The sequence below is a fragment of the Priapulus caudatus genome, unplaced genomic scaffold, assembly GCF_000485595.1.
Source record: "Priapulus caudatus unplaced genomic scaffold, Priapulus_caudatus-5.0.1 Scaffold17, whole genome shotgun sequence".
In the NCBI taxonomy this organism is placed as follows: domain Eukaryota; kingdom Metazoa; phylum Priapulida; class Priapulimorpha; order Priapulimorphida; family Priapulidae; genus Priapulus; species Priapulus caudatus.
In genome coordinates, this window is record NW_014577078.1 from 659,682 (window position 1) to 686,128 (window position 26,447).

General features: G+C 43.9%; 1 protein-coding gene across 2 annotated transcripts in view; it reads right to left on the bottom strand.

The window, feature by feature from the left end:
* Positions 1-26,447, bottom strand: part of LOC106810947 (multiple PDZ domain protein-like) — a 99,943-nt gene that overhangs the window by 20,640 nt on the left and 52,856 nt on the right. For both annotated transcript variants that reach the window (XM_014814441.1, XM_014814433.1), the window contains exon 2: positions 9,737-9,800. In XM_014814441.1, the coding sequence (XP_014669927.1) occupies positions 9,737-9,791 (55 nt within the window). In that variant the 5' untranslated portion in view covers positions 9,792-9,800. The remainder of the gene's footprint in view (positions 1-9,736; positions 9,801-26,447) is intronic.

Sequence of the window (26,447 nt, forward strand, 5' to 3'; positions counted from 1 at the left end):
GATATAGATATAGATATAGATATAGATATAGATATAGATATAGATATAGATATAGATATAGATATAGGTCTGCTACACAGACATCGTGGATCACGCACGATACATCTAACGGGATAGTGATACCCCTCCACGCGCACCTAGACACGTGAGCTGTGCACTCTCCACATGCAGTAATTAACGATACCATCGGGAACCATATGCGATGGGAAATTAAAAGAGAGCTTTTATCATGATGAATTTATCGTAAGAGCCCGCTAGAGACACCCCCACGGAAACTACCCAACGCTGGACATCGAGCCAGGCATGCAGGTTTACTCTGCACGCTTTGATCACAGAATGATCGTTGTATGCTATATGCCATTATACGTGATATTACACCTTCACACGGAATATGTTGTCGCAGATGAAAACGCTCTACTGTCGGTGCAGCAGTATAACCATCTGCCACACACTACAATTTTTATCGCCCACGACCACTTACCATTCACTAGCACATACAACCCACAGCTACGTAACATCAAGAGCTCATAATAGAGATGATGATATATCTATAATAGAGATCTCTATTATGAGCTCTTGGTAACATCTAGTACGATCTGCCACCGACTACAATTTTGATCGCCCACAATCACTTACCATTCACTAGCACATACAACCTACAGCTATGTAACATATCTGCTACCATCTGCCACACACTACCACTTACCAACCATGAGCAATTATTATCCGCTACCACATACAATTAATTACTACGTATTATCTTGCGATCATTTACCGATTACGACAGTATCCACTATAAGTACCAGCCATCACCCACTGTCATCCACGACTACCTACTAACCATACAACCTACCACCCATACAACCTACCACCCATACAACCTTGATAGTAGTGGATGGTAGGTAGTAATGGATAGTAGGTTGTATGGGTGGTCGGTTGTATGGGTGGTAGGTTGTATGGTTAGTAGGTAGTCGTGGATGACAGTGGGTGATGGCAGGTGGTGTGGGTGGTAGGTAGTAGTGGATGGGTAGTGGATGGTAGGTAGTAGTGGGTGGTAGGTTGTATGGGTGGTAGGTTGTATGGGTGGTAGGTTGTATGGGTGGTAGGTTATATGGGTGGTATATACCTACCATCCACTACTACCTACCATCCACTACTACCTACCACCCACTACAACCTACCATCCATACAACCTACCATCCACTACTACCTACCACCCATACAACCTACCATCCATACAACCTACCATCCACTACTACCTACCACCCATACAACCTACCATCCATACAACCTACCATCCACTACTACCTACCATCCACTACTACCTACCACCCATACAACCTACCATCCATTACTACCTACCACCCACACCACCTGCCATCACCCACTGTCCTCCACGACTACCTACCACCCATACAACTTAGCATCCAATAAACTAACCTCCACCCACTACCCACCCATCACCCACTTTCTACCACGACTACCTACTACCCATCTATACTACTACAAAAAATGTCTATGCATTCCGCCATTTATTGGTTGAGGACCCCCAAAATTGCCACACTGTTAGTTGATCACCCTGAGGGTGGTTTAAGCACATTTAAAAGGATACACTAAAAACTACTATTTCAAAACAAGTAATATATTAAACCACTCACTACTATACCTACTATCTACTATTACCTCCTACCCATGACTATATATATCACCTCATACTCAACTAATACTTATATCACATATCGTTCGGACAATGGTTCCTGATTGTGAAAATGGATCCATTAAATTATATAGCCATCGTCGACTTCATGATAAAAAATCTTGCATCGCGGACCCCTGTGTCTTCTCTGCGGCCTGCGATTTGTTCGCTACTCAGGTTTCATAATAAATCGCGATTCTAAAACATTTAATAAAATGTTTTCGGGAAAAAAATTTGGATGCGCGAAATTTCAATAATATCATAAGCGACACGCTCAAAATTTACGCCATAGATTATTTCAGCAGAGTCCTCAAGCTACAAAATAATCCGTAGCGCTAGATGATGTATATTTATGATTATGATATCTGATTTATGTATTTATTTACCGCGCGTCTTTCACTGCAAAGGAATATCAATTTTCCTTTGGGTCGTGAGCAGCGGTGCTGCTGAAATGTTACGTACACACATGTAGTATTTGTTCACCACGATGGCAAGGACATACGTTGCGTAGCAGGGACTATAGCGATAGATGTCCGACACAAAGAGTGTAATTTTCTTATCGCCGAACTGTAACTTTAATCAGTGTGATTAAGCTAGCAGCTGGTACGTACGCTAGTGGGGCAGATAACAGCAATTTTTGAGAGAAATCGTGCAAATAATGATACAAGCATCAAATTTGGCACACTTGTTCTCCAAGTAATACTAATCAAATCTGCCCGATTGGCCAATTGAGAATCCAAGATGGCGGGCATTTTTTAAGATGCCCGCCAAATTAGCCTCCCGCAGTTGACGTTTTGCTTGGAGTATTTGTAGTTGTCCGATTTGCATGATCTAGGTGTATATTCCTATATTTTCAAGCCTGCTGAAGTGGATTTTTTTGTTTATAAAGCACACTGACACATATTTTTAGCTCACCTTAATTTGACATCACGTCAAGCTGAGCTGAATTGCCATGGGTTGTCGCTCCGTCCGTACGGTATCCGTCCGTCCGTCCGTCCGTCCGTCGCGTGCGTCAACATTTGGCTACGGTCAACATGAACTTCAGGAACCGTTGTTGACCCACATGTTTGAAATTGGGTCTAGTTGTTACTGCTATGCTCCCATATTAATACGTTTTATTTTGGAGCACTGCCAGCGTTACTTTCGAGCCAACGGCAATTTTTGGCAAAAATGGAAATTGCTATTAGTCAGTTCAGGTTCAACGGATTTTGCTCATTTTTTGGTATTGTGAATGAATAAAGGCTAGGGGTTTTTAATATTTTAAAAAAAAGAAGCAAATTAGGTATGGTTTTTTGGCAATTATATAGGCATATTATATATACGACACGCTGATCAGATAAACAAACAGTCTAGCTGTGGGTGTAACACTCGTCTGGTTGCGTCTCCCTCACGCCCCGCGCCCCCCGCCAGACACAGATCGCATTCGAACAATATCTTAAATGCAAAATTCCTGCTATGAACATATTATGATTTATACTATTATTATTATTATGATATAATGATTTATGCTAAGAAACATCAAAGCGGGTATAGCGCCATCTACCGTCACAAATTGTGATTCATTTTGGTTTATAAATTATTTATAATTTATATATAATATTATTTATTATTTTTACATGAAAAATTACACATATAATTATCAAGAGAATATAATGGGAGTTCTCCCATATATACTCTTCGTTTCTATAATGTACGTCGATGGTTGCTTAATTAAAACTGACTTCTTCTCACTCACTCATTTGTGTCCTTTTTTGTGGTGAGCTACAGTGTCATTGACACTTTCATTTAAGATGGCCACCAGATTATCTGTTTTTCATTACGTAAGCTTTGCCCGGACTAGTAAATGTTCAAAGTTATGCATACCATGCCACTGGTCCTCCAGCTGCTACTGTTCACATATGCAGCTGCAGAGTGATGTGCAGGGGAGCTCTGACTGAACGCACTTGCATCTTCCTTTGCAACCTTTCTTACAGGAACACTTCGTCAGTTTCCGACAGCTCGCTGCAATAGGGGGTAGTGCTGTCCAACATATCTGCCATGTCTCTCCTTTCTGTGTCCACTCCCATTCAGCGGGATTGCTCGTGTCTGGATTGGAGATGGTTGCCTGGCCCCAGATGATCCCAGCCTGATAGGCCGCATGCTTTGCATGTTCTCTGAGGGCTGCCTGTGTTGGTGGTATTGAGTTGTACGGCCTCTGCTTACGGGCAAAGAGATCTAGCCTTGCTTCTTCATGACAACATGGGGACACAGCATCCAGAGACTTCCTTGTGTTGCTAATGGCATCTTCTCATTTTGTGACAATGACTGTGCTTGTCGTCTCTGCTTCACACATCTTTTCCGCAAGGAAGTGAAGCAGCTCAGTCTTGTAGCTGGCGTCACGAAGAAAGCTTTGCCAGTTACCTGGTGTCTTACTCGTTCCTGTCACTCTTTTTCTGATTCCTTGCCCCCTTTTCGACCTCGTCTCGGATTTCAGACTTGACTTCTTGTACACATCAAAGACTACGTCCACCCGCTCGTACCTGGCACCATAGGATTCCACCTTTGGGATGATGTCTTCTTTAGCATAGTCATCAAATGTCTTTGAAGTACGTGGAGGTAAGGCATTGATAAGTGCTGAGCCATCAATCATGATTGCATCTGCCTTTGGTTCTCTGTCTGGGATGTTCACTTGCGCTTAAGAATTTCAACCAGCTGTGACTTCTGACACGTATGAAGCTTGCCGCTGTTACTGAGAGATGCAGGATGTGACTGATTCACGTGCTTGAAGAATTCTTGCAAGTCACACTGCCTGTTCTGGCACGAGATGAACAGTCGCGAGAATAACGGAGAGTCGACTTTCAGGAATTTCTCCTTAGAAATTCCCTCATCCTGCTCTTGTTTGAAGAAAGAAACAAGGTTTTTCTTGATTGGTAATAGAAAGGACTTTTACCTTCATCCTCTAGCTCCTCGATAAATTATTGGAACTGCTCTTTGCCCCACCGGTGATGTGTAGCTACCATTTTAGCTAGAGTTGAGTCTGCAATGTTCTTCGTGCCTATAGCACCAGCAGGTCGGCTGATTCTTCTTGGAATGGGTTGCCCATCTCCTGCATCACTGCAGAAAGTGATTTCACCTTTTCAAAGAAAAATTTCTGGGCACTCAGTGTCTGTTCATGGTGTCTGCTGTTGTAGGTGGCATCTTTCATACCAGACATGGCCTCTTATCTAGCTACTAGACGACTAACTTCGGGTCCATCGACCAACCATCTACAAAGGGCTGACTGGTCTTCTGTCAACCCAATTTCTTCTCCGTCACCTTTGATCACTGCATTATTGTGCTCGTGTGCTTGGTCGATCGCCAGGGCAGAGAATTTTCTTCTTGACTTGTGGATGGCGAAGTTCCCTTTGTGAAGCTCCCTGGCCACATCTGGATGTTGTTGCTCAAGTGACTCATCTTGAGGTGACATATCTCAGAGGTGAATTGGGATCCATCGCGCATAGTTGACATTGTTATTTGCCACGAAGTAAGACACCAGTTCTGAAAGTGCTTCACGGTACAAGTTGAAGTCGCCTTCTCTGAATAAGCGGATCAGGGTGAATATGGTGAGCTCCATGTCCAGCACCAGACCTGGAACTGCAAACTCTCTTTTTTCCGTTGTTCACACCAATCCTCTAAGGTTATATCTGATATGCTAGACTCTTCAGACCGGTAATCATGGTATGCTTTCTTCATCAGTTTGTACAAGCTGCATGCAGTGATCTGGTGTGCTTGTCTTGTCTTGGTGACACTGGATGCAGACAGGTAAGACCTCTGCTGCACCAGATGAGGCCACATCTGCTTCCACAATGGCACTGGCCCAGCCACTGTTCCGTAGTAATGTTTCTATCGATCTCAGGGCAGCCCTTTCTATATGAAGTCCACCGAACATGATCATGAACTTGTCCTCTCCATATTCGGGCCACTTCCATTGTATTTGTTTTGCCAGATCATACATCGGTTGGTCAGCAGCAATGACAGGTGTCTGCCCTGGGTTCAGGAAAGCCACTGTATCACAGACCTTCGCCATGGCATGCTTGATCGTTGCAACAGAGTGAGCCTGGTCTCGTCACAGAGGCATCATTGCTGAAATGCTCACTTCAAATGGATGGCTTTTTTTCTGCGTTGCATGGTGGGCTGACCATGTGATGCTGACTGCATCAACCACATCCTCAGTGAGGAAGATTTCCTACAACCAAGAATATTCTTCTTTCAAGTGTGGCCAGATCGACTCGGGTGCTGGTAAGGATTGGCTTGCTACTGGAGGAGGATTGGGGTTTTTCGTGATGTATGCTGGTCGAATATTGGTGTATGCTTCTGGAAGCTCTGGAACTTTCTTAACCTTTATTTCTGACTCTAGTTTGAGCGGCTCACGTTCATCGCCAGCATTTCCAGTGCTTGGATATTGGAAAATGGACACACTTGCACCATGGAAAGATGTTTGAGCTGTGGTCGCAGTCGGATTATGATTTCGAGCCATAGATGAGAGTTGGGCCAGTGGTGAGGACCAGTGCCAGTAGTCAATCCAATGGATGTGGCTGACTGCTGAAACAAAGGTACTACCTCTAACACTACACCCCTACACCCCATAGCCATGCAAGCGTATGAAAATAAACAAATGTGCAAAGTGATAAAAATATGTGTCGGTGTGCTTTATAAACAGGAAAATCTACTTCAGCAGGCTTGAAAACATAGGAATCCACACCTAGATCATGCAAATAGGACAACTACAAATACTTCTAAACAAAACGTCAACTTCGGGAGGCTAATTTGGCGGCCATCTTGAAAAATGGCTGCCATCTTGGATTTTCAATTGGCCAATCGGGCAGATTTGATTAGTATCACTTGGAGAACAAGTGTGCCAAGTTTGATGCTTGTATCATCATTTGCACGATTTTTCTGCTATCTCCTACACTATGAGTGCAGCTTCAAACTAAGCTGAGCACGAGTTTACTGCCGGATAAAATGATAAAAATTTATAAAATGGTTCCGATGCAGCAAAAAACTAGCTTCATCGCTAACTAACAATATAGAATACTCCCCTGTCGTGTTGCTGTGATTAAGGTGCCTCGGTGTTGTTCGCATATTACGCACGTTGAGTATAAGTATCTTTAAGCACACGGATGGATCCGAATGAGGCATGAGGCGCAGAAATGCTATCATGAATGTGGTTAGCACGTCCTACGTTCATGCCTGCTTCCGAGTCCGCATGCGTACAAATGGAATCATCGACTGTATGTGTAATCTAGACACTAACCTATTTAGTTAGATCCAGTTAATGCAGTCCAAATACACTGGTATAGCAAATACAATCTCAATATTAGATAAAGGGAATCCGGTGGAATAGATGCAGGATTTAGAGCGAGCAGTCTTTCGGATGTTTTGTAGCAAAACGCAATCAATCCTGTTTGCATGTAAGACAAATGGCCACAGCTCGTAGAGTGTGTGCTCACGTTTTGTATCAGCGCGTAATTTGTGTAGGCCTACTGACTAATGGTGAATTGCCACGAAACATTAAATTTGTGCATAATCCACGCAGCCACGTACTATATCACAATTTTACTCGTGGCAAAAATTGACTTCTTATGATTTATTCATTACGCAACATGCAACCTTTAAATCTACTTCTATACGTTCACGCGTATACATCTGCTGGCCTATAACTAACCCAGCAGCAAAATCAGGAAGCAAACGCAGTTAGAAACTCACCACCGGCGAGATTCAGGAATTTTAAATAGTTACATCCATCATCGTGAGTGAAACATCAGACTCTACTAATGAGCAAGCCATGGTGTTTCTTGCTGTTAGGAGACGTGTATCGGGTGTAAGGTCCGTCTGTAGACGGCGGGCCGTCCCGAGCTATTAAGGATGAGGATTCGATTTATCATTTAGTCATGATTCATTCACATCATGAAGCTCTCACAGTGATACGCACAAATGATACTACACAGTGATACTACACGGTTATACTACGCGCATAATATAGTGCATAGCGCATAATATACTATGCGTATAATATGTGCGTGATATAGCGCTATAGTGATACTACGCGTTAATGTTTTTTGCCAGCAACTATGCTCAGGATTATTTCGAATTCGATTTTGGAGAACGTTTGGGTGTCTACGTGGCGACGTTTCAATTTGGTGGGTGTATTAACGATCGCACTTTACCACGGAACCACGTTATATCCTCCTGTGTTAATTATAGTTAATTTTCATTTCATTTGGCAACGTGTGAATGAAATAATTGCCGCAGTCTTACAGAGAGTAAAATAAGACGTTTAGTTTTATCAAGAAATTTCGAACTATGCGTAAAACCAATCGATCTCTGCCTTAAATAGCATTGTATACGTAACCACGTATAGCAAGGTAACGCCATTAAGTAAAAGAACGTTCATTCATTGAAACCTGTGTTATATCTCCAAGCGCCGATCCGATGTGCTATACTGTATAGCGACCATTACGTGATAATATCAGGAATGTCATAATATAGTCATTATAATAATGTTATGTCTATAATTATATTATAGTCATCATATTATGTCTATAATTATATAGTCATCATGTTATGTCTATATTATGACACTTCTGATATTATCGCTCTTGTACGGCTTTCAATAGATATGATACTATTTTTATATGCGAAAATGAAACCGCGGACAAATAACGTCAGCGAATTAATTTACATGCGTAATTTAAACATTTTTTGCATTATATATGATATCATATATTTCGAAATATTAAAAGTCTAGCTTTCCATATCATGAATTTCAAGCATATTTGAGTAATGACTTGTCATTATTATTAAAAATGTTCCCTGAGAACTCTTGCTCGAAAATTGTCTGCATGAGCCCTTCACACATGCTGAAAATTCTCCCTGAGCACATTACTATCGATGAATAAGTCGACCGTTCGCCGTGATTCCGCGCGCAGCTGGAGCCAGACTAGATGTGAAATTGATGGCGAAAAGCATTTTAAAGCGAGCTCAAATATTAGTAGATTTCACCGTCTCGGCGCACGGCGGGGAAGATTCAACGATGCGTATATCCGTCAGAAGCGTACACATAGGCAGTGATTTCGCCGACCACGACATTACTATTTCTAATCGATCGTCGAGTATCTTAATCCCCGCGTTTAATAAAATTGATTTTTCCCCGCGATACATTTTTTAATCTTCATGGCCGTGCCTCTGAGGTAACCGAGGTATTTATCCCCAAGACGAGTACGCGAATATATTGTTTCGGTGTGCAGCTGGGCCATCTATTTGTTATCATTATGACGATGATCTTCTTCGGTTAAAACCCCCGTTAATACGGTTATTGAGATGCGCAAGTGAATTGTTTGCCTCCTGCAACTTGAAGATTTTTTGTGTAGTTGCTGCACAAATTTTCTTATCTCGCGATGTTATGGCACTTGTTCTATAGGCACTAGACTGATTCATCGTCGTTGCGATAGATTTGGGCTGCATGAGTCAAACGACGTGGGAACCATCTAGGTAACACTAGTCGATTGATACACGCGAGTCATCAGTAAATAGGAGCGCAAAGTTTATACGAATTTAATTGTTTGGCTTTTAGTGTCCCTAAATGGTGAATTACGGTGATATAATTATAAAGCTTATGTTGGCTAGTAGTTGGTGATAATTGAGCTTTAAATAACGAAAGAGAAACGAATGTAATGATTAAAATACTTAAATGTACCGTTTAATGTATCGATAACACGGTTTGATAGGAGAGCTACCCCTGTTAGCCATTATAATTTATAATTATTTATTTTTGTCTAAGTTAAGCCACTTTGTCGGCCTTACGCCGGAAAACCCGCAAAACAAGTGCAACAACGCCACCTACTGTAGCAGGGCGCACTCTGATTGGTGAGAATTTCAACAGACTGATAAGGACGCAGACTGATAATGACAAACAAGGTCAAACGTTAGCGGTCCCAGCAGTTCTCCGAACGGTGCGACCCAGGGACACCCATGCTTTACTAATCAAAGCTGAAGATTGAACTCTGAACTCTGCGCGCTAACCTTGGCCTGTGTCATAGGCGTCGCTATCTTCGTCCGACATGTTTTTGATCGTCATCAGGGGAATCTGAAACAAGCAAACAGAGCGTCAGGACAAAAGCGGCTCTTCACGCAATCCAATAATCGTTCCCTGAGGTTGAAATGCGATGTGAATCCTAACTGGCAGGGTGTCGCCCGTAGTTTGTTTTGAAAGGTTCTTAAAATTATCGCGTCACATTCGCCAACTAGCGGTAATGCGATTGCCGCGGATAGCTAGCGGCGAGTGACGTCATTTAATTAATTCATACTAACGCGTCGGGTGTCTCTAAATGTTAAGCTTTTAATGTATGTATGTGTATGTACACAGACAGCACACAATTTCTCTGTGTGCGTACGTAATGGCTTGATATATACGGCGTAACATTTTAGTTCCACTAGTCGCGTGAATGCATCCATCGGTCGTATATATGATTCGACATTACACACACACACTCTCTCTTTCTTCATCTCTCTCTCTCTCTATCTCTCTCTCTCTCTCTCTCTCTCTCTCTCTCTCTCTCTCTCTCTCTCTCTCTCTCTCTCTCTCTCTCTCTCTCTCTCTCTCTCTCTCTCTCTCTCTCTCTCTCTCTCTCTCTCTCTCTCTCTCTCTCTCTACTCTCTCTCTCTCTCCTCTCTCTCTCTCTCTCTCTCTCTCTCTCTCTCTCTCTCTCTCTCTCTCTCTCTCTCTCTCTCTCTCTCTCTCTCTCTCTCTCTCTCTCTCTCTCTCTCTCTCTTATTCTCTAGCACTCTCACGATCGCTCGCAATCTCTTTCTTACTAATCGCTAATTGGCAGTTAATATTCTATATGAACAAGTTTTAAGCACAGGTTGCTGCTGTTAAGTGATTTCGAAAACCTAACTACATTTTGCGATTAATAATTAATTAATCAATATTTCATGCATGATTATTGCCCTTTCATGCACACCAATTAAGAGCCGTTATTATACAATGACAGCTTAATGATTTCATAATTGCTTTCATAGGTTTAAGCAGCAGCAAAAAAATCTGCATAATAAATAATCAATTTTGAGATCGTCGACAGTATACTCTTACGCTTGCTATTATTTCTTATTACGGCATGAAATGAAATTCATAGAAAGTTAGAGTAAACACCCGTTTATCTCATCTTATTCAACGTAAGGTGTCATTAGTACATTAGTTAGCATATATAAACTGTGACCGGTGAAAGCAAACACTAGCATTTTATCACATACGTGGTTGGTAATTTGACTCACTGCTGATTGAAGTGACTGGTGAGTTTAAGTAACCAATAACTCTCAGCTTCCCATCGGATGAGAACGCCTAGTTAGTCCGCGCGATGGTGCATGCCGTCGTTGGCTTCCGCCAAATTCATCACCGAACGAGCCGGTTGGAATCGCAATTCAATAGAAAGGTACAAAAGCTGGATTTACCTCGCGGCACTTAATGCTTCAACGTCAGTGGGTTGACTGAGGCGTAGCAGCGTTGAAAGTCAAATAACGTAGAATTGTTTGCGTGCACGTAGCTTCGACTCGTACGGGTCAAGCAATTTCAATATATAGCCATGTCGAACATGCACACATACGAGGCACATCGCTATTTGACATACTATGGGCCACGGTATGTCGTCATGCAGTGATAAACATTAACTCAAAAAATCGTATAGAACAGTGAGGTAGCGTCGTGGAGAACACGCCATTTAACTGTAAGACGCAATATTTCTTTAAAAAATCTAAATAGTCGGTCAGGTCGACACATAATCGCTTATGGGGACCCTCGCTTAGTGTCGTCTATATCATACAAGAACCTATAAATTATCTTTATCACCTGATGAGTCTATATCGTATGTGGCGGATACGGTACCGTAGTCACCTGCTTAGATAAAACAGGCGACGACAGGGACATACCCACTGAGCTCCTTATAGAACATAGACGGGGTATAAATCAAACCGAGTTATAGACGATGGTAGCGCCTCCTCGTGGTGCTTTGATTAGATAGTGTGTCGGTATAATCGAGCGTCTTTCGTAATTATTACCTGTAGACGTACACAGCGATAGAGGTTTTACCTGGCGGACAGGTAAGTGATGTTTCGGTGTGGCGCGCGATACACGCGACATAACACAAACGACGACCATGACAATAATAACGACAACGACGACGACGATGATGAACAGCAAGCAAAATCACCTCTTCCTCTGTCTCGATAATCGAGGGAAGTCTCTTGATGTTTCTGGCCATCACCAGATGCTATCAGCCGTCGTGCTCCTGTGTAGATGGGGAAATAGACGGAGGAAGATAGAACCGAGTAGGGAGACAGAGATAAAGCGGAAGCGAGAGAGAGAGAGAGAGAGAGAGAGAGAAGAAGTGAAAGAGAGCGAAAAACTTAGCAACTAGCACCACCACGAATCAATCGAACCACCTTCGTCTCTATTGCAGGAATCACAGAAAAATCTACTCCTACTCTGCCATCACGTGTCGACGAAAACGCATTCTAATCATGCTCTCGAGTCGATCTCAGCGCCTGCGTTCTCGCGAGAATGAGACAGGGTGCGAGAGATGCAGCATTCACAGGTGAGGCTCTCTCAGTGTGGCTTTCATGTGCACGCGCGTGCGTACGCATGCAGTCAGTGCGAGGACGAGTACGATAGCAACAGATATCAGACAATTCATCTGCGCAGTCGGTCATATGATTGACGTTCGTTTCACCGGAGTGCGATATTAAATGACAAATAATCACACGCTCGCTTTCATCCATGCATCCGCATGGTTTGTAAACGTAATTATAACTACTCGAAAAATATAACACACAAACACGTACATCCACGCAATCACACGTGCGCGCGCATACACACGCGCACGCACACACACACAGACGTGCGCACTCACACACGCAGCGAAGCGCACGCGCACCGGCACTCATCATGCTTAATAGAGACGATGCGTTCTCTATGTCTAAGACTGATTGATATACATCCGCAACCAATCGCACACATCCTCCGAAACTGTACAGCGCAAAAATCTCTATCGCAAGCTCTCACGGTGTCCGTGTCCATCGTTTCTCATTGTGAATGATAATTCAGTGGACGCATATCCTCGCTATGATGCCCGCCTGCACATTCAACACGACGTATTGATAACAGTCACAGCCGCACACGAGACTGCGCGCGCGGATTGCGTAGTGAACGCATAACGAAACCGTCGCTAACTGCTCGCGATGGAGAGAGAGAGCGCGAGAGCGATAAAGAGAGAGAGAGAGAGAGAGAGAGAGAGAGAGAGAGAGAGAGAGACCGAGAGAGACAGAGAAAGCGAGAGACAGAGATAGGTAGCGCGCACGTGCTAGCGGCTAATTATATGCGGCTAATTATAAGGACCCGTGCGCAGCGCCTCGCCTCATGGAGACCGCATAATCAGTGGAACATCACAGAATCGCGCTTTGTTCAAGCGAGGGTGCAACATAATTGGAGTTTCTTTGTTGCCGAGCGTCAGCGTTGCCATCGTAATCCTAGCACGCTGGTCCCCTGGCGGGGATGGTGCGCACGTGTGGTGGGTATAACCATCGATAGCTTCGATCAACATCGTCGCTCACGCGAGAACACGCGTGGAATCGCAAAAAATATCGAGAGAATGAGATACAGCGGGAGAGATGGTGTGAGGTGAGGGAAGCGAGAAAACGAGATGGGAGAGGGTCGGGCAGAGAGAACGAGAGAGAACGAAAGCGGGAGAGAGGGGGTATAGAAAGAGAGGAGAGCGGTGAGCGAAACATTTTTTGCTTAGCCACGTGAAATCGAGCCTTTCTGAATCCCGTAACCTATCGAGTCCGACGTACTTTTGTTGAGAATACGTCCCTGCTCACACCATACGTGCGCTATACGCAGCGTGCTCTCTTCGTGTCTTTGTCACACGTGAGCTCAATTCTACAATGTCAATACTGTCGTGCTGCTTCAATGATATAGTTCTAAAAATAAAGCAAGGCTATAAGACCGAGAACAGTACTCCACTCACAGCGTCCGTGTGGTTTTCCATTAAAGCGCTACTCTACACGCAATGGCGTCTCGTTTGTCAAAACAGGCAGTACGATGCTTTTTCGTCGTACACAAGTTCTCTGTACATCGAATTCGACACCCGCTTTTTTGCTTGTTTATATCGCACATCATACCCTCTAGCGGTCAACGGAAAACGTTGCATATATGGCGCTCACCGTTGTTGCTACTAAATGCTTTAGCGCGCACACAGTAAATATAAGTATAAAGATCAACCTGCAGTATCAATACAGTTTTGTTCGTTTTTCAATTGCACTGAGTAACTGTAATTATCTAGGCAGCTGTTGCTGTCACAATATCTATCCGACTCGTGCGCAAACTAACACAGCAGTCCTACTCATAAACGGAATTACTGTATAAATAATGTAGAATAATAATAATAACGATAAACTTTAATAGGTAACGTTAGCTCGCCGATGACAATCACGTTGTTAGGATCATACATGCCGATCGACACGTATATTGTATGTACAGTATGTGGAGGGTAATTCTTTTTTTCATCGTTTGTTTGTTTGTTTGTTTGTTCGGTCATTTGTTTGTTTGTTTGTTTGTTTTTTCGGTCGTTTGTCTGTGTTGGTTTGTTCAATTATTTGTTTCCCACTTTCAGCTCTCGCGTGCCATCAACACTGATCCAACGATGTGGGAGCTGATCAAGTGGATCGCAGCTGTCATAAGACGCTTCCGCTTGGCTAAAATGCCGAGAGTACCGGTGCATCAATATCGTGTACTGCATTACATGTATGTAACGTGATAACTGCACGCAGGCAGTACATTCCTTTATCTATATTCATCCCAGAAAGCTTGCGACCGCGTTGACGTATTCATTCCATCTTCTTCTTTTATCCTCGTATCATGCCTTGAGGTTGTAGATAGAAGCATATAATATCATCGGACGGTTTATTTATCCAGCGATGACATATCGACGCCTTACGACACGCCTTCCCGGCGAAGACGACCATTTTCTTCTCTCGCGAGATCTCATTATCTCGTTAGCGTTGCCGACAGGGCTAATGTCAGTGAAGGGTAATACTATAGTCGGCTGCCCGTTCATCAACGGGTGCCTGCTGTGTCGGCATTCACGCCGGCGGCATTCAGGGAGAAAGAAGGGATGGCGGCGTGAATAGATACTGGCAGGATACCTGCACCTCGGCTTCACGTTGAGCGTGGCGGCTTTATAATTCCGCTCAACTTAACGACGCAGTGCGTAAGTGACTTTGAGCAGGCGATCTGTGACGGCATTGGCGCTTGTGACGGGATCGATATATAGAGTGAGAAGTAGAATCCGTTAGTCCGTGGTAGAACTCCCTCCCTCTTTCGCCGCAATATGTATATGCTGTAATCTATCATGTACATACGATGTTTGTGTGTGTGCGTGCGTGCGTGCGTGCGTGTGCGCGCGTATGCGTGTGCGCGTGTGTGTGGGGGGGGGCATGTGCGTGTGCGTGTGCGTGTGTATGTGCGTGTGTACGTGCGTACTAAGAAAGGGACGCTTAGCATACCTACACATTAACAAGCATAGGCGAATCTACGTTACCGCGTTCACACGTAGCAAGAAATCCGGTATTTAGCGTTCACACGAGGCAAAATGCGCGGTCCAAGAAATACGGTATCTAAACAGATCCGGTATTTGATGTAAATACGCGGCTTCCCAGACCCCGAATAATTTGCCGTGCTTGAGAAATACCGGATCTCTTGGACCGCGCATTTCCTCGTGTGAACGCTAAATACCGTAATACAAGGCAAATTTAACCAACGTAAAAACATTTATATCAGGTGAGAGCTTTAGGATATATTTAGTAACGTTAGTACTAACTTTTGATGTAAAAAAATTACAAAAATAAGGTTTTCAACTATAAATTTCAGGAAATTCGTGACGTAGACACTTTAACCTAGCATGCTTTACCTGTCGGCAAAACAAACTAAAAGAAAACAGGATATCTTAGACGCAATTGAAGACAGTGTAGCAAGGCTAACCAATAACCAAAAAACAATAAACAAAAAAAACGAACAAAAAGAAAATAAGACATCTTAGACGGAATTGAAGGCAGTGTAGCAAAAAGCATTTCTTTGAAGATAACCAGTAAATGCCAAGTAAATTGGAACAGGAGGATTGAGTCATCACAGGAGACCAATATCGCGTTACGTTGCAGTGTAGAAAGACGTCAACTAATAGCAAAAATTACGACAGAATCACAAACCCATTTCTGCTAAAAGTCCGGTATTGCAAAGCCCCGATATTGAACGAATCGTAGTAGATAGAAAAACTCATGCGTCAGCGACAACCCATTAAATAAGCTATCATTCTGCGAAAATAGGAAAAATAATTGCATTCCGTCGAATAATATGGCAAAAACAAAATCAACAGATGATGATGATGACGACAGAGACGTTGTATTTCACTGATAAATTACGGTCCGGGAGAGCTTGTTGGATGACAATGTAAATGCGTATAGAGCTAGTGACATTAGCAAAAAATCCTTCCTAGAATAAGCTTAAACATGTGATAAATACGAAAAAAATTGTATTCCGTCGAATAATATGGCGCAAACAAAATTAACAGATGATGATGACAGAGACGTTGTATTTCACTGATAAATTCTGCAAAGTTATCTGAATGAAAAATCGTAGCAGATTTCCTGATAACAATACGAAACAAAGCGCTGTCGACGGTCTACGAGAAAATGTTATTGCTAAGACTAATGTTAAGACTAATTTTGTTTCTGACAACGGGCTCTTGTTGTTTACGCCACCGGCCACAGCTCGAGTGGAATATATAGCAGTTCTGCTATAATGACACATCGTGACGTTTTCCCCCATTTATTTGACGTCGTGGCTCTTTTTCGACAATTCAGAAATGTCCCTATTCTCACTAGTTTCTGTTCAGATTTTATTTTAAAGAGATTGGCTATACTTTGCTTATTTTAAAGAGATTGGCTTTAAAGAGATTGGCAAAGCCGATTAGAATTTCGCTTCATCTAAAGTGCTGTCATTCATCGATTCGTTCCCATGCTGCCTGATCGCACTTTAATCTCTTACGGTGCCCATGGTCGACCAATCGATCAGCACAGTTTAATGGGTGGCTTTCCGAGACCGGACTGAACTGGCTCCGAGTAAGTCATCGAGAATCAATAACAGGGCTTAACTGTGGGCAGGGACCACGTAGGCTCGGCCACGCGGGAATGTTTTATGGGTCAGTATATGCGATCTGTGTGGACATTATGCTGAAGGGTTTCAGTGGAAATCTAGAGTTGCGTGCGGTGCGGTTCGCGTGCGTTTCCTCTGCGGATTCGTTCACTCACGGCAAATGTGTGCTCTGGCCTCGTGCCACTGACGGTATCGATACACGTAGCCTTCACCGTGTGGCTGTCGGTTCCGTCTGTCGGCAAGTGAACGCTTAGATTTCTCCGAGTATTTGGTTTAGTAGATCGTCTGGTGCGGTATATTACCATGGCTACGGGCAACGGCGGCTGTCAATCATCTGACTATAATGACAAAATAGCGTCAGTCGTTCGAGAGCCAACTAACAACGTTCTAAAGTTTCCTTTTTTGATTGATTGGCCCATTATCGCGTAATATTTTTTATCATCAAGAATCAAAGTTTATAAGAATATATATATATATATTATAGAGCGAGAGAGAGAGTACAATGTCGATGATAGTTATTGGCAGCTGTAAATGTTCATATACCGCCATGCGGTGAGGGTCGGGTACAATCCACGCTATGATAGCCATGCTTGTGCGCTATTTCGCCTGCAATGATTTGATCGTGTGTGAATGCGAAACACATGATATAAACGCGTCGATACCTTATCCATATGGCAATTAATCTTACTCGCATCGAGATGAGATTTAATTTGAACACAAATCTTATTAGAAAGGTAAACGCCTACAGTAGTTTAACCTGCATCGTTTCTGTGTAGGCTGGTGAATCTATGCCATTAGCGATGTCAGGAGTACGATCTGACGCCCACTCTCCCTTTTTCATCTTGTATTCCTCTACCCCTCTCTCTTTCTCTTCTCTCTCTCTCTCTCTCTCTCTTTCTCTCTTCTCTCTCTCTCTCTCTCTCCTCTCCTCTTTCCTCCCTTATTCTTCTTTTTTTCTCTCTCTCTCTCTCTCTCTCTCTCTCCTCTCTCTCTCTCTCTCTCTCTCTTCTCGCTCTCTCTTCTCACACTCGATCGATATGAAATTGATAACACTTGCTCTCTCACTCTCGATCGATATGAAATGATAACACGCCCTGATCGTATTTGTATTAAAAATCATATCAAGTTATTGACAGGGTCAGGATAGGTGTAAAAACACGCACATTTTATTCATTTCTGGCAGGATACTAATGGAAACTCACTCTATAAACGGAATTGGCAAATAAAGCCATTATAGTAATAATCCGAAGCGACATGTTCCACTGCTCCCTGTAGGTCGTTATACCGTGTAAAACTGACAGCGATGGATGAATGACGAACGAAAATAAAAACTACGAACCCCGTCGTTTCCCTTCACTACTAACAAACGAATGTAAAATAGCATTTGCGTTTCCGCTTCCGTTCATCAAGTAATGGTCGTTACGTCATGTGGTTACGCTGCATGCGTCATGCTCTGTAAGCGGCTTTGCCATTGTTTGATACGCGTGCGGTTTCCGAAAACGTGGAAAAAAGACACGAGCGCATGTCTCTACTGCGCATGCTTAGTATGCTTAATGCAATTATTCTGTCCTTGACTGTCACGTAGATTACGTTGACAAAAAGGCGAACGTGGGTTCGGATATTTTTCGTCTGAGCCGCCGACGTGATTGCCGCACACCAATTAGGTTTGAGGGGACATGTACGTGAGATAGTAAAGTGTGCGCGTAAGTGCCTCCATACACGTAACCACGTATACCTTCAATCTACACATAAAATAGTGACAAATAAATTATATATAAATAAATATATATATATATATATATATATATCATTGGGCTAAAGAAGTAGTGTTTATAAAGCTACGAATATATTGCTAGGGGAAAATAGAGATACCCGTCGCGGGTTTTTGCGGATACGTATTTTGAAGTTGCCAATTTTCCTTCACGATTATGACGAAGTAATCTGATATTTCCAACGTTGGTTATGTACCTTACTAACATGCTCACGTTAACTCGTTTATGTTCGTGCGCTATATTGAGCAACCAATTTTATTAGATACAAAATGACTGCGTACTTCCGCTTTTTACGCTCGTCAGGTAAAATAACGGACAAAATTAGGTTTATTTTCGTCCCGTTATTTTCGGATTTTTCCCCTAAGCCTCCCTAACATAGCTATGCACCGATTAATTGAACTAAGTGCTGATATACTCCATATTTGTGGCAACGTGGCGAGATATGTATTCGCGACCAGTGCCCGTAGTATCGTGTAGTTACATGGTTATATGATAATACGGCAACAATCACAGAAACATGAACCCTATGTTAATGTAAGGTTATTAAATTAATGTCGTACGTCTTATTTCACGCAGATATTTTTTTAATAATGCATATCATGTTAGATATCGATTTACATTGCTTCAAATGAAATTATCATGTCAACAATCAAAATTTATATTACAAACCTTATGTATTTTATAACATCTAATCGCCCCTCTGCTAAAACAACCCCCACCAAAGTCTATCTAACCAAGGTCTGCTAATGCACGTCTAAGTTAAAAACCTTTTTTTACAAATATTTTATCAACACACATCAACTGAGTTTACGCGACTTGCATATATGTCGAAAACAGGCAAATTATTCTGCCGTGTCATCAGTTTTATCAAAGTAGTTAGACAGCAAAATGTACAAAAAAGTGCTATTAGGCTACAGTTGGTTGCAAACGCGAAGAGCACGAATAGACAGCTATATCGTGTGCCAATTACAGAAGTCTCCCTCACCACTGAAACTGTTCCCTCAGGCGTATCGTCAACAACGTCCAATTTCGAAAATACCTCGTATTGGATGATCTTTCGCGATCGTTTTACGAAGTCACGAACATCAAATCTAACCAGATAGCGTCAACGTCTACAGTTACTCTATAACCTACGTCACCGGCGCGCGTTTCAGAACGTAGTCGTCCCGAAACGCAGCTGCAGGGCATCTTTGGCCATCTTTGGCCGGCAATTGCTTTGCACGCTTCCGGTCGTGTGTGAATCGTAACGACAACCATGCCTGCTCGCGCGCTCGCGTAGCCTACATACTCGTGTGGTCGGTGCCTACATAGGGCCTACCCACCTATTTCAGTACAGCCGTTTTTGAATTTTCCAGAGTCGATAGATGGGCACGCACTCTCTACCCGAATCGACGTCGAAATTTCGTGTAAAAATGTTTGCGCGTTCGCCGGCTAACATGTGGAAAGTAATATGACACGCATGAAAATCGCCGAATGCGTCCAAGCGGAAAGCGTGGAAAGACTAGCTCCTTGCATATGAACAGGTTAGTTAGAGGCTCGCGCATCTCAGAGATGAGTACGAAAGATGCACCGCCTGGCGAACAACGCCATCTAGCGGCGAGCAACATTTACATAGTAGAATCTGACGAAGGTAATTCGACGCGAGAGGTACTCGCTCTCTCGTATTAACGCGAGCGGAAAAGTCACGTCCTGGACGCGGGGATTCCCGAAATGTTCCCACGGGAAAATCACGCGATCGGCGCGCCACCACCGACGCCGGTGACTGAAGACCACACTTGCGGGGTTAAATTATTTTTACCGCGGTAAAAATAATTGTTTCTCAGTACAACAGCCAACCATAGACGACGGTGAAGATCACACTTGCGGGGCTACCCGAATTACGGAGTAAAGCTTCGCGACGAATTCCAGAGCGCTCGGAGAATATGCGGTGCTGGATACCTCGGCATCTGCTATCGCGCTAATAATAGGCGTGTGACAACGCGCATCTGCCGCCAGCGGCGCTGTCGATTTGAAGTGATATATTTTCACAACGCTCGTTCAGCGCATTGCCCACCTGCGGTTCACAACATATACAACATATACAACATACAAAATATACGACATATAGACGTATGTACATCTGTATACGACGGTATATTTTAAATTACCCACAATGCAACGCCGCCGGCCATGACGGTTTCAGAAACCAGTTCAGGCATGGTACAAGTACATTGAGCAAAGGACCTCTGCTCATTTTATTCGCCTATTAAGCAAATCCATCACATCGCCGCTCTCCTGCGGTGTTGTCAACTGCAGCAATCAGTATCAGAGAGAGCCACACAGCTTTTTTAGGCTGCTTAGCGTGATCACAACGCAAGGTAAAGTGACGAGAGACCAGGCGGACCACAGACGCTTGAAGCGTTTTCAATAAAAAAGCAATGCTGAATAAACACGAAATGTATTTGCCAATGTCTTAATGTTTCTCTACTCTCTTTCACCTAGTATTGCCGATAATTACCTGTAAATGCCGGTCAAATGCTCCTCTGCAACACACAGGTACACCGCACACACGGCGCACGCCGCTACACATTTACACTTATATACATATATCGCCGGCATCCAGTAGGCAGCTGTTTGAGTGGGGGTGGTGATTTCTCTTGCACGTGCAGCATACTCTACGTAAAATAGCACCGAGGCAACATGTAAACAGAATTCACCAAGCCCGGCTTTACAATTACAGTGTGCTGACATGATGTCTGTCCCATATTCTCTCATCGTGACCTATGCACGGGTAGAGAGATGGTATAATCAGAGACTGTATCGCTAGATTGCGCATATCGGTAACACGTGTTCGCAATTCTGACTACCAGTATGGCCGGCGGCAAGTGATTGTAGGTAATATTGCTATTTTTAGTGCAAGTCGCGGAACCCTCTATACCTGTCTACCTGTATGCGATATAGTCGAGACACACCCTTCAAGAGATAACAACCGCTCTCGAGGAAAATGCATCCAAGGTTGGTTTAAAGATCAGCTGCCAGAAGACTAAGACCATGCAGACTGGAGACCAGCAGCCAATAGACCATCTGATCATCAATGGGAAACCTGTGGAAAACGTCAAAAGATTTACCTATCTTGGCAGCACATTCACAACGGCAGGAGATGTAGAGGTCGACATCAACTCTCGAATTGGTAAAGTTGCATCAGTATTCAGAAGAATGCTGCCAATATGGTCTAGTGGTGGAATACCCAAAATGCTAAAAGTCAAGCTCCTCCGATCCATAGTCCTCCCTACAGCTCTCTATGCCAGTGAAACATGGAAAATTACCGTGAAGATGAAGAAGAAATTGGACGCATTCCAACAACGCTGCCTGAGGAAGATCCTGAAGGTTAGCTACAGAGATCACATCAGGAACGAAGAAATCTACCGGAGGACTGCAACAATGCCTCTCAGTCAAGACATAGAGATCCGCAGGATGAAATTCGCAGGACACGTACTCAGAATGCCACCAGCGCGTGCTCCCAAGATAGGAATTTCATGGCAACCTGACGGAAGAAGGAAAAAAGGCCGACCACAACTCACGTGGAGGCAAACGTTCGAAAAGGATTTGGAAACCCGGGACGTTTGCTTATCGAGGGTGGAAGACGTCGCACATGACCGGGTAGAATGGCGAAGGCTTGCTGCCCAATGCACTCAACAGGGTGGGAGGAACTAAGTCTAAGTAAGTAAGAAGGTGTGAAACTACTCACTCAAGTGTTCAGATAGTTAGTTATTCATCTGCTCGGGTAATTACTGCAGGTGTGCGGATAACCGATGAGCTGCGCAACGTGTTACCAGCTGTGCAGGTACTCAGGTGTGCAGCCGCATGCGTGCGTGTCTAGCTGGCTACCTACCCGTACAACACTCACTTACGGGTCTCACCAGGATCGCTTGTATCTACTAGATTGCTCGTAGCTACTCAGGGGTGAAGGTAGGCACTTTATTTCACGAATAGCTAATCGGTTATACGCATGGCAGTCTAGCTAGCTATATTCCTGTACGGTTCTAGACATGTGTATGGCTAGCTACTTACTTACGACTTTAACCAGGTTGGCTTGTAGCTACTAAAGGTGTGCATGTAGTTTCTCAGGTATCCAGCTAGCTGATCAGGTGTCCATATAGCTAATCAGGTGTGCACATAGCTACTCAGGTGTGCATATAGCTACTCTGGTGGGCACATAGCTACTCTGGTGTGCATATACCTACTCTGGTGTGCACATAGCTACTCTGGTGTGCATATAGCTACTCTGGTGTGCACATAGCTACTCTGGTGTACCCATAGCTACTCAGGTATAGGCGGCCAGCTAATTAGGTGTGCAGCTAGCTAACCAGGAATACAGACAGCTATTCGAGCTTACGTGAATCTATTTGGCACGGCAATATCGATTACCCTTCGGTGACTGCTGCTGCTGATCCGATCGATTATCGTCTAGAGAATTTTCTGGGTACACTCGCTGCTCGACTTTCCTGCCAACATTATGTAGGTACCGCGCTCTAGAGGTGCTGTGCATGCACGCACGTACACGCGAGCGCGCTGGTAGAAACGCACGGACACGCGCACGCCCAAACGCACGCACGCACACGCGCATGCAAGCACATACGAAAACTCACATGTAGACGCATATACGTATATATCATAATGCGCATACACAAACTGGAACTGCTAAGCATCTACGCACCCACGCCCACACACACGCGCGCGCGCGCCGCGTGTGCCGTGTGTGTGTGTGTGTGTGTGTGTGTGTGTGTGTGGTGTGTGGTGTGTGTGTGTGTGTCTGTGTGTGTGTGTGTGCGTGTGTGTGTGTGTGTGTGTGCCGCGCGCGCGTGTGTGTGTGTGTGCGTGTGTGCGTGTGTGTGTGTGCGTGTGTGTGTGCGTGGCGTGCTGTGTGTGTGTGTGTGTGTGTGTGTGTTGTGTCGCGTGTTGTGTGCGCGTGTGTGTGTGTGCGCGTGTGTGTGTGTGTGTGCGCGCTCCGCAGCTGTTGTCGTTTGCGTGCTGGCAGTCGCATCATTTTCTTCACGCTACTGCTCGCCTGCCCTCCCCTTCTCATTGGCCTGACGGAGGAGCGATGCTATATATGCGTGGTGACGAGCTGGCGATGAGCAAGCATATGTTCGTGTAAGCTCGCGAAGTATAACGAAGTAGGGAGGAAGAGAACTGCGTCGAAAAAACTCACTAATTCGCTTTCGGTTGTAGACAAACTGTCGTAATAACGAATCGGAGGGACGCAAAGTGCCCCAACTTTGACTCCACGGTCGTGTCTTATTAATAATTTTTAACGTGATAACGACAATAACTTGACATAAACTGCGTAGATATAACGTTACGTAATAACTTTATATGTGGTAGTTTGTATTATTCAATACCAGATTTTGTGTGTTGATATCATGCGCGCTTCGTTCACACGAAGACCTCGTATTTCTAAAATACCGGATTTGCGAAATACCGAATCTGAGACAAATACGCGGCCGAGCGTTCACACGCTGATTCGCGGATCCAGAAATACGGTATTTGCGAGCTGCGAGCTGCGTTAAACAATCAACGAACAATGCCGAAATAAACAATGCAATGCGCACCAACTGCCGATAAATACGTAGACTGGTCCGTGCTCGACAGTTCCACTCGCGTTACACTGGAACTGTCGAGCGCGCGACCAGTCTATAAAATACGCGGCTTCAGAAATCCGGTATTTAGCGTTCACACGAGGAAATGCGGCGTCCAAGAAATCCGGTATTTCTCAAGCACGGCAAATTATTCGGTCTGGGAAGCCTCGTATTTACATGAAATACCGGATCTGTTTAGATAGCGTATTTTTTGGGCCTCGTATTTTGCCTCGTGTGAACGCTAAATACCGGATTTCTTTGCTACGTGTGAACGCGGCTATCGTATTAAATTACTATAGTCTTAAATCTGTGACGGTGCCCAATTATTCTAATTCTGCATTGCCTGATGGTATCACTATCACGTATTCAGAAGCATAATTAAAATTAAAATTATGATTATTATCATCATTATCATCATCATCATTCTTCTTACCACTATTACTACTTCTAATATTATTATTATTATTATTGTTATTGTTATTGTTAGTGTTAATGTTATTGTTATTGTTATTGTTGTTGTTACGTTGTTGCTGTTGTTGTTGTTGTTGTTGTTGTTGTTGTTGTTGTTGTTGTTGTTGTTGTTGTTGTTATGCTCGCGGAGCAAGAAATTGCCCGTGGACACGTCCTGTCACGCTGTAGCTGTTTCTAACTTGAAGGCAATGTCAGGATTTCGTGACGCGCGATTCCATTAGGACTGCTGTGGGGGATGGCCTCTAACTGAGCGGCGTCAGGGGTCAGGGGTGTGTCAGAGAGGGTAGAGGCGCAATTGTGTAGTACGGGCAGGGGTATCACGCACGTATAGGAACAGGGTGATAGGGGGTAGGAGAAACGGTACGGGTTTAGTCGAGGTGGTGGATGAAGAAACGGGAACGAGGAGAACAATACATTGCAATGTGGGTTCAGGTAGAGAGAGGCCACAACATGAGTAGCATTGGAGGTGGTGGGGTAAAAACGGACGCAGAACATGAGGGGGCGGGCTTGATGCGTGAGCGTGAGCACACGTGTGTGTACAGCTGGTAATCACAGCACCCCGTCGCGGTCTGAAGAAGCTAACGAACGGACAACACTAGCAGAGGCTTGGTTCTGTACACCGATCTATATTTCTAGATTGATCGCCAGCCCCGCACAATAATAGACGTTGTCTTCCTAGAAGCTCTGATCATTTGTACAAACAGCTAAACATGTATTAGTGAACAAACACAGTAACGCACGTTAAGTAACAACTGGGTATATATATGCAGGCCACGGATATTCCCACCGCAAATTGTTTTGATACTGTAGAACAAGTTAGAAACGGTACTTAGTGCACGCACTGGTTGCGGCAGCACTACTTGCAGTGTCTTAATTTGCTTAACACTCGAGCTTGCATCGTCTCAACACACAGCCGTGTTGGTCGTTCGCGTGACAAAGCGGTCTAGACGCAGTAACCTTTCTACGTTTCAAGAAATCGTCATGACTCTGGATGTAACGATTCTTCGTTTCTTCTATATCCTATTTCATGTGATCAGCTTACCCACGAACTCGCGACTCGAATCGCTGGTAAGCTGCCACGGCAACACAGAAATAATCATTGTCAAAAATTGTATCACTCAGCTTCTATATGCCCATGATTCTAACGCCTGTTTTTCGGCTGATCGCACGCCGGCTTGGTCTCACCCAGCTTACTGGCTATACACCGATAACATGCTATTCTTCTGTCATTACTGCGAACGGTACCTCTGAGACATATTCGCCCATTTAAGCACTTGTCGCAATTGCGCCAAGCCGACTTCGCTGCTGACACTAGGAGTGTCACTCCTATATAGAGCGTTTCCAGAGCGTTATTAGCCCTCTGTGGATATTTGCGTTCCCACCACGATGCGCACTATTTAACAACCATCGGTATATGTATTGCGCCGGGAGGGACAAGTGGATATGAGAAGGTTCTGTAGTACGATGCGTGAGCAAAACATTACTTGGGTGAACTTTGGAGATTCTTTTATATTGCCAGGATTCATTACTTGTAAAATTCTAATTTCTAATAGGATTATGATACGGATGCGGGTAGAGATCATGGGTTGGTTTAAAGTTTCGGAAATATGGAATAGAATGCCGAGTAAACAAATTAATATCGTTAAATACTTGGTCGGTCATTGTTGGGG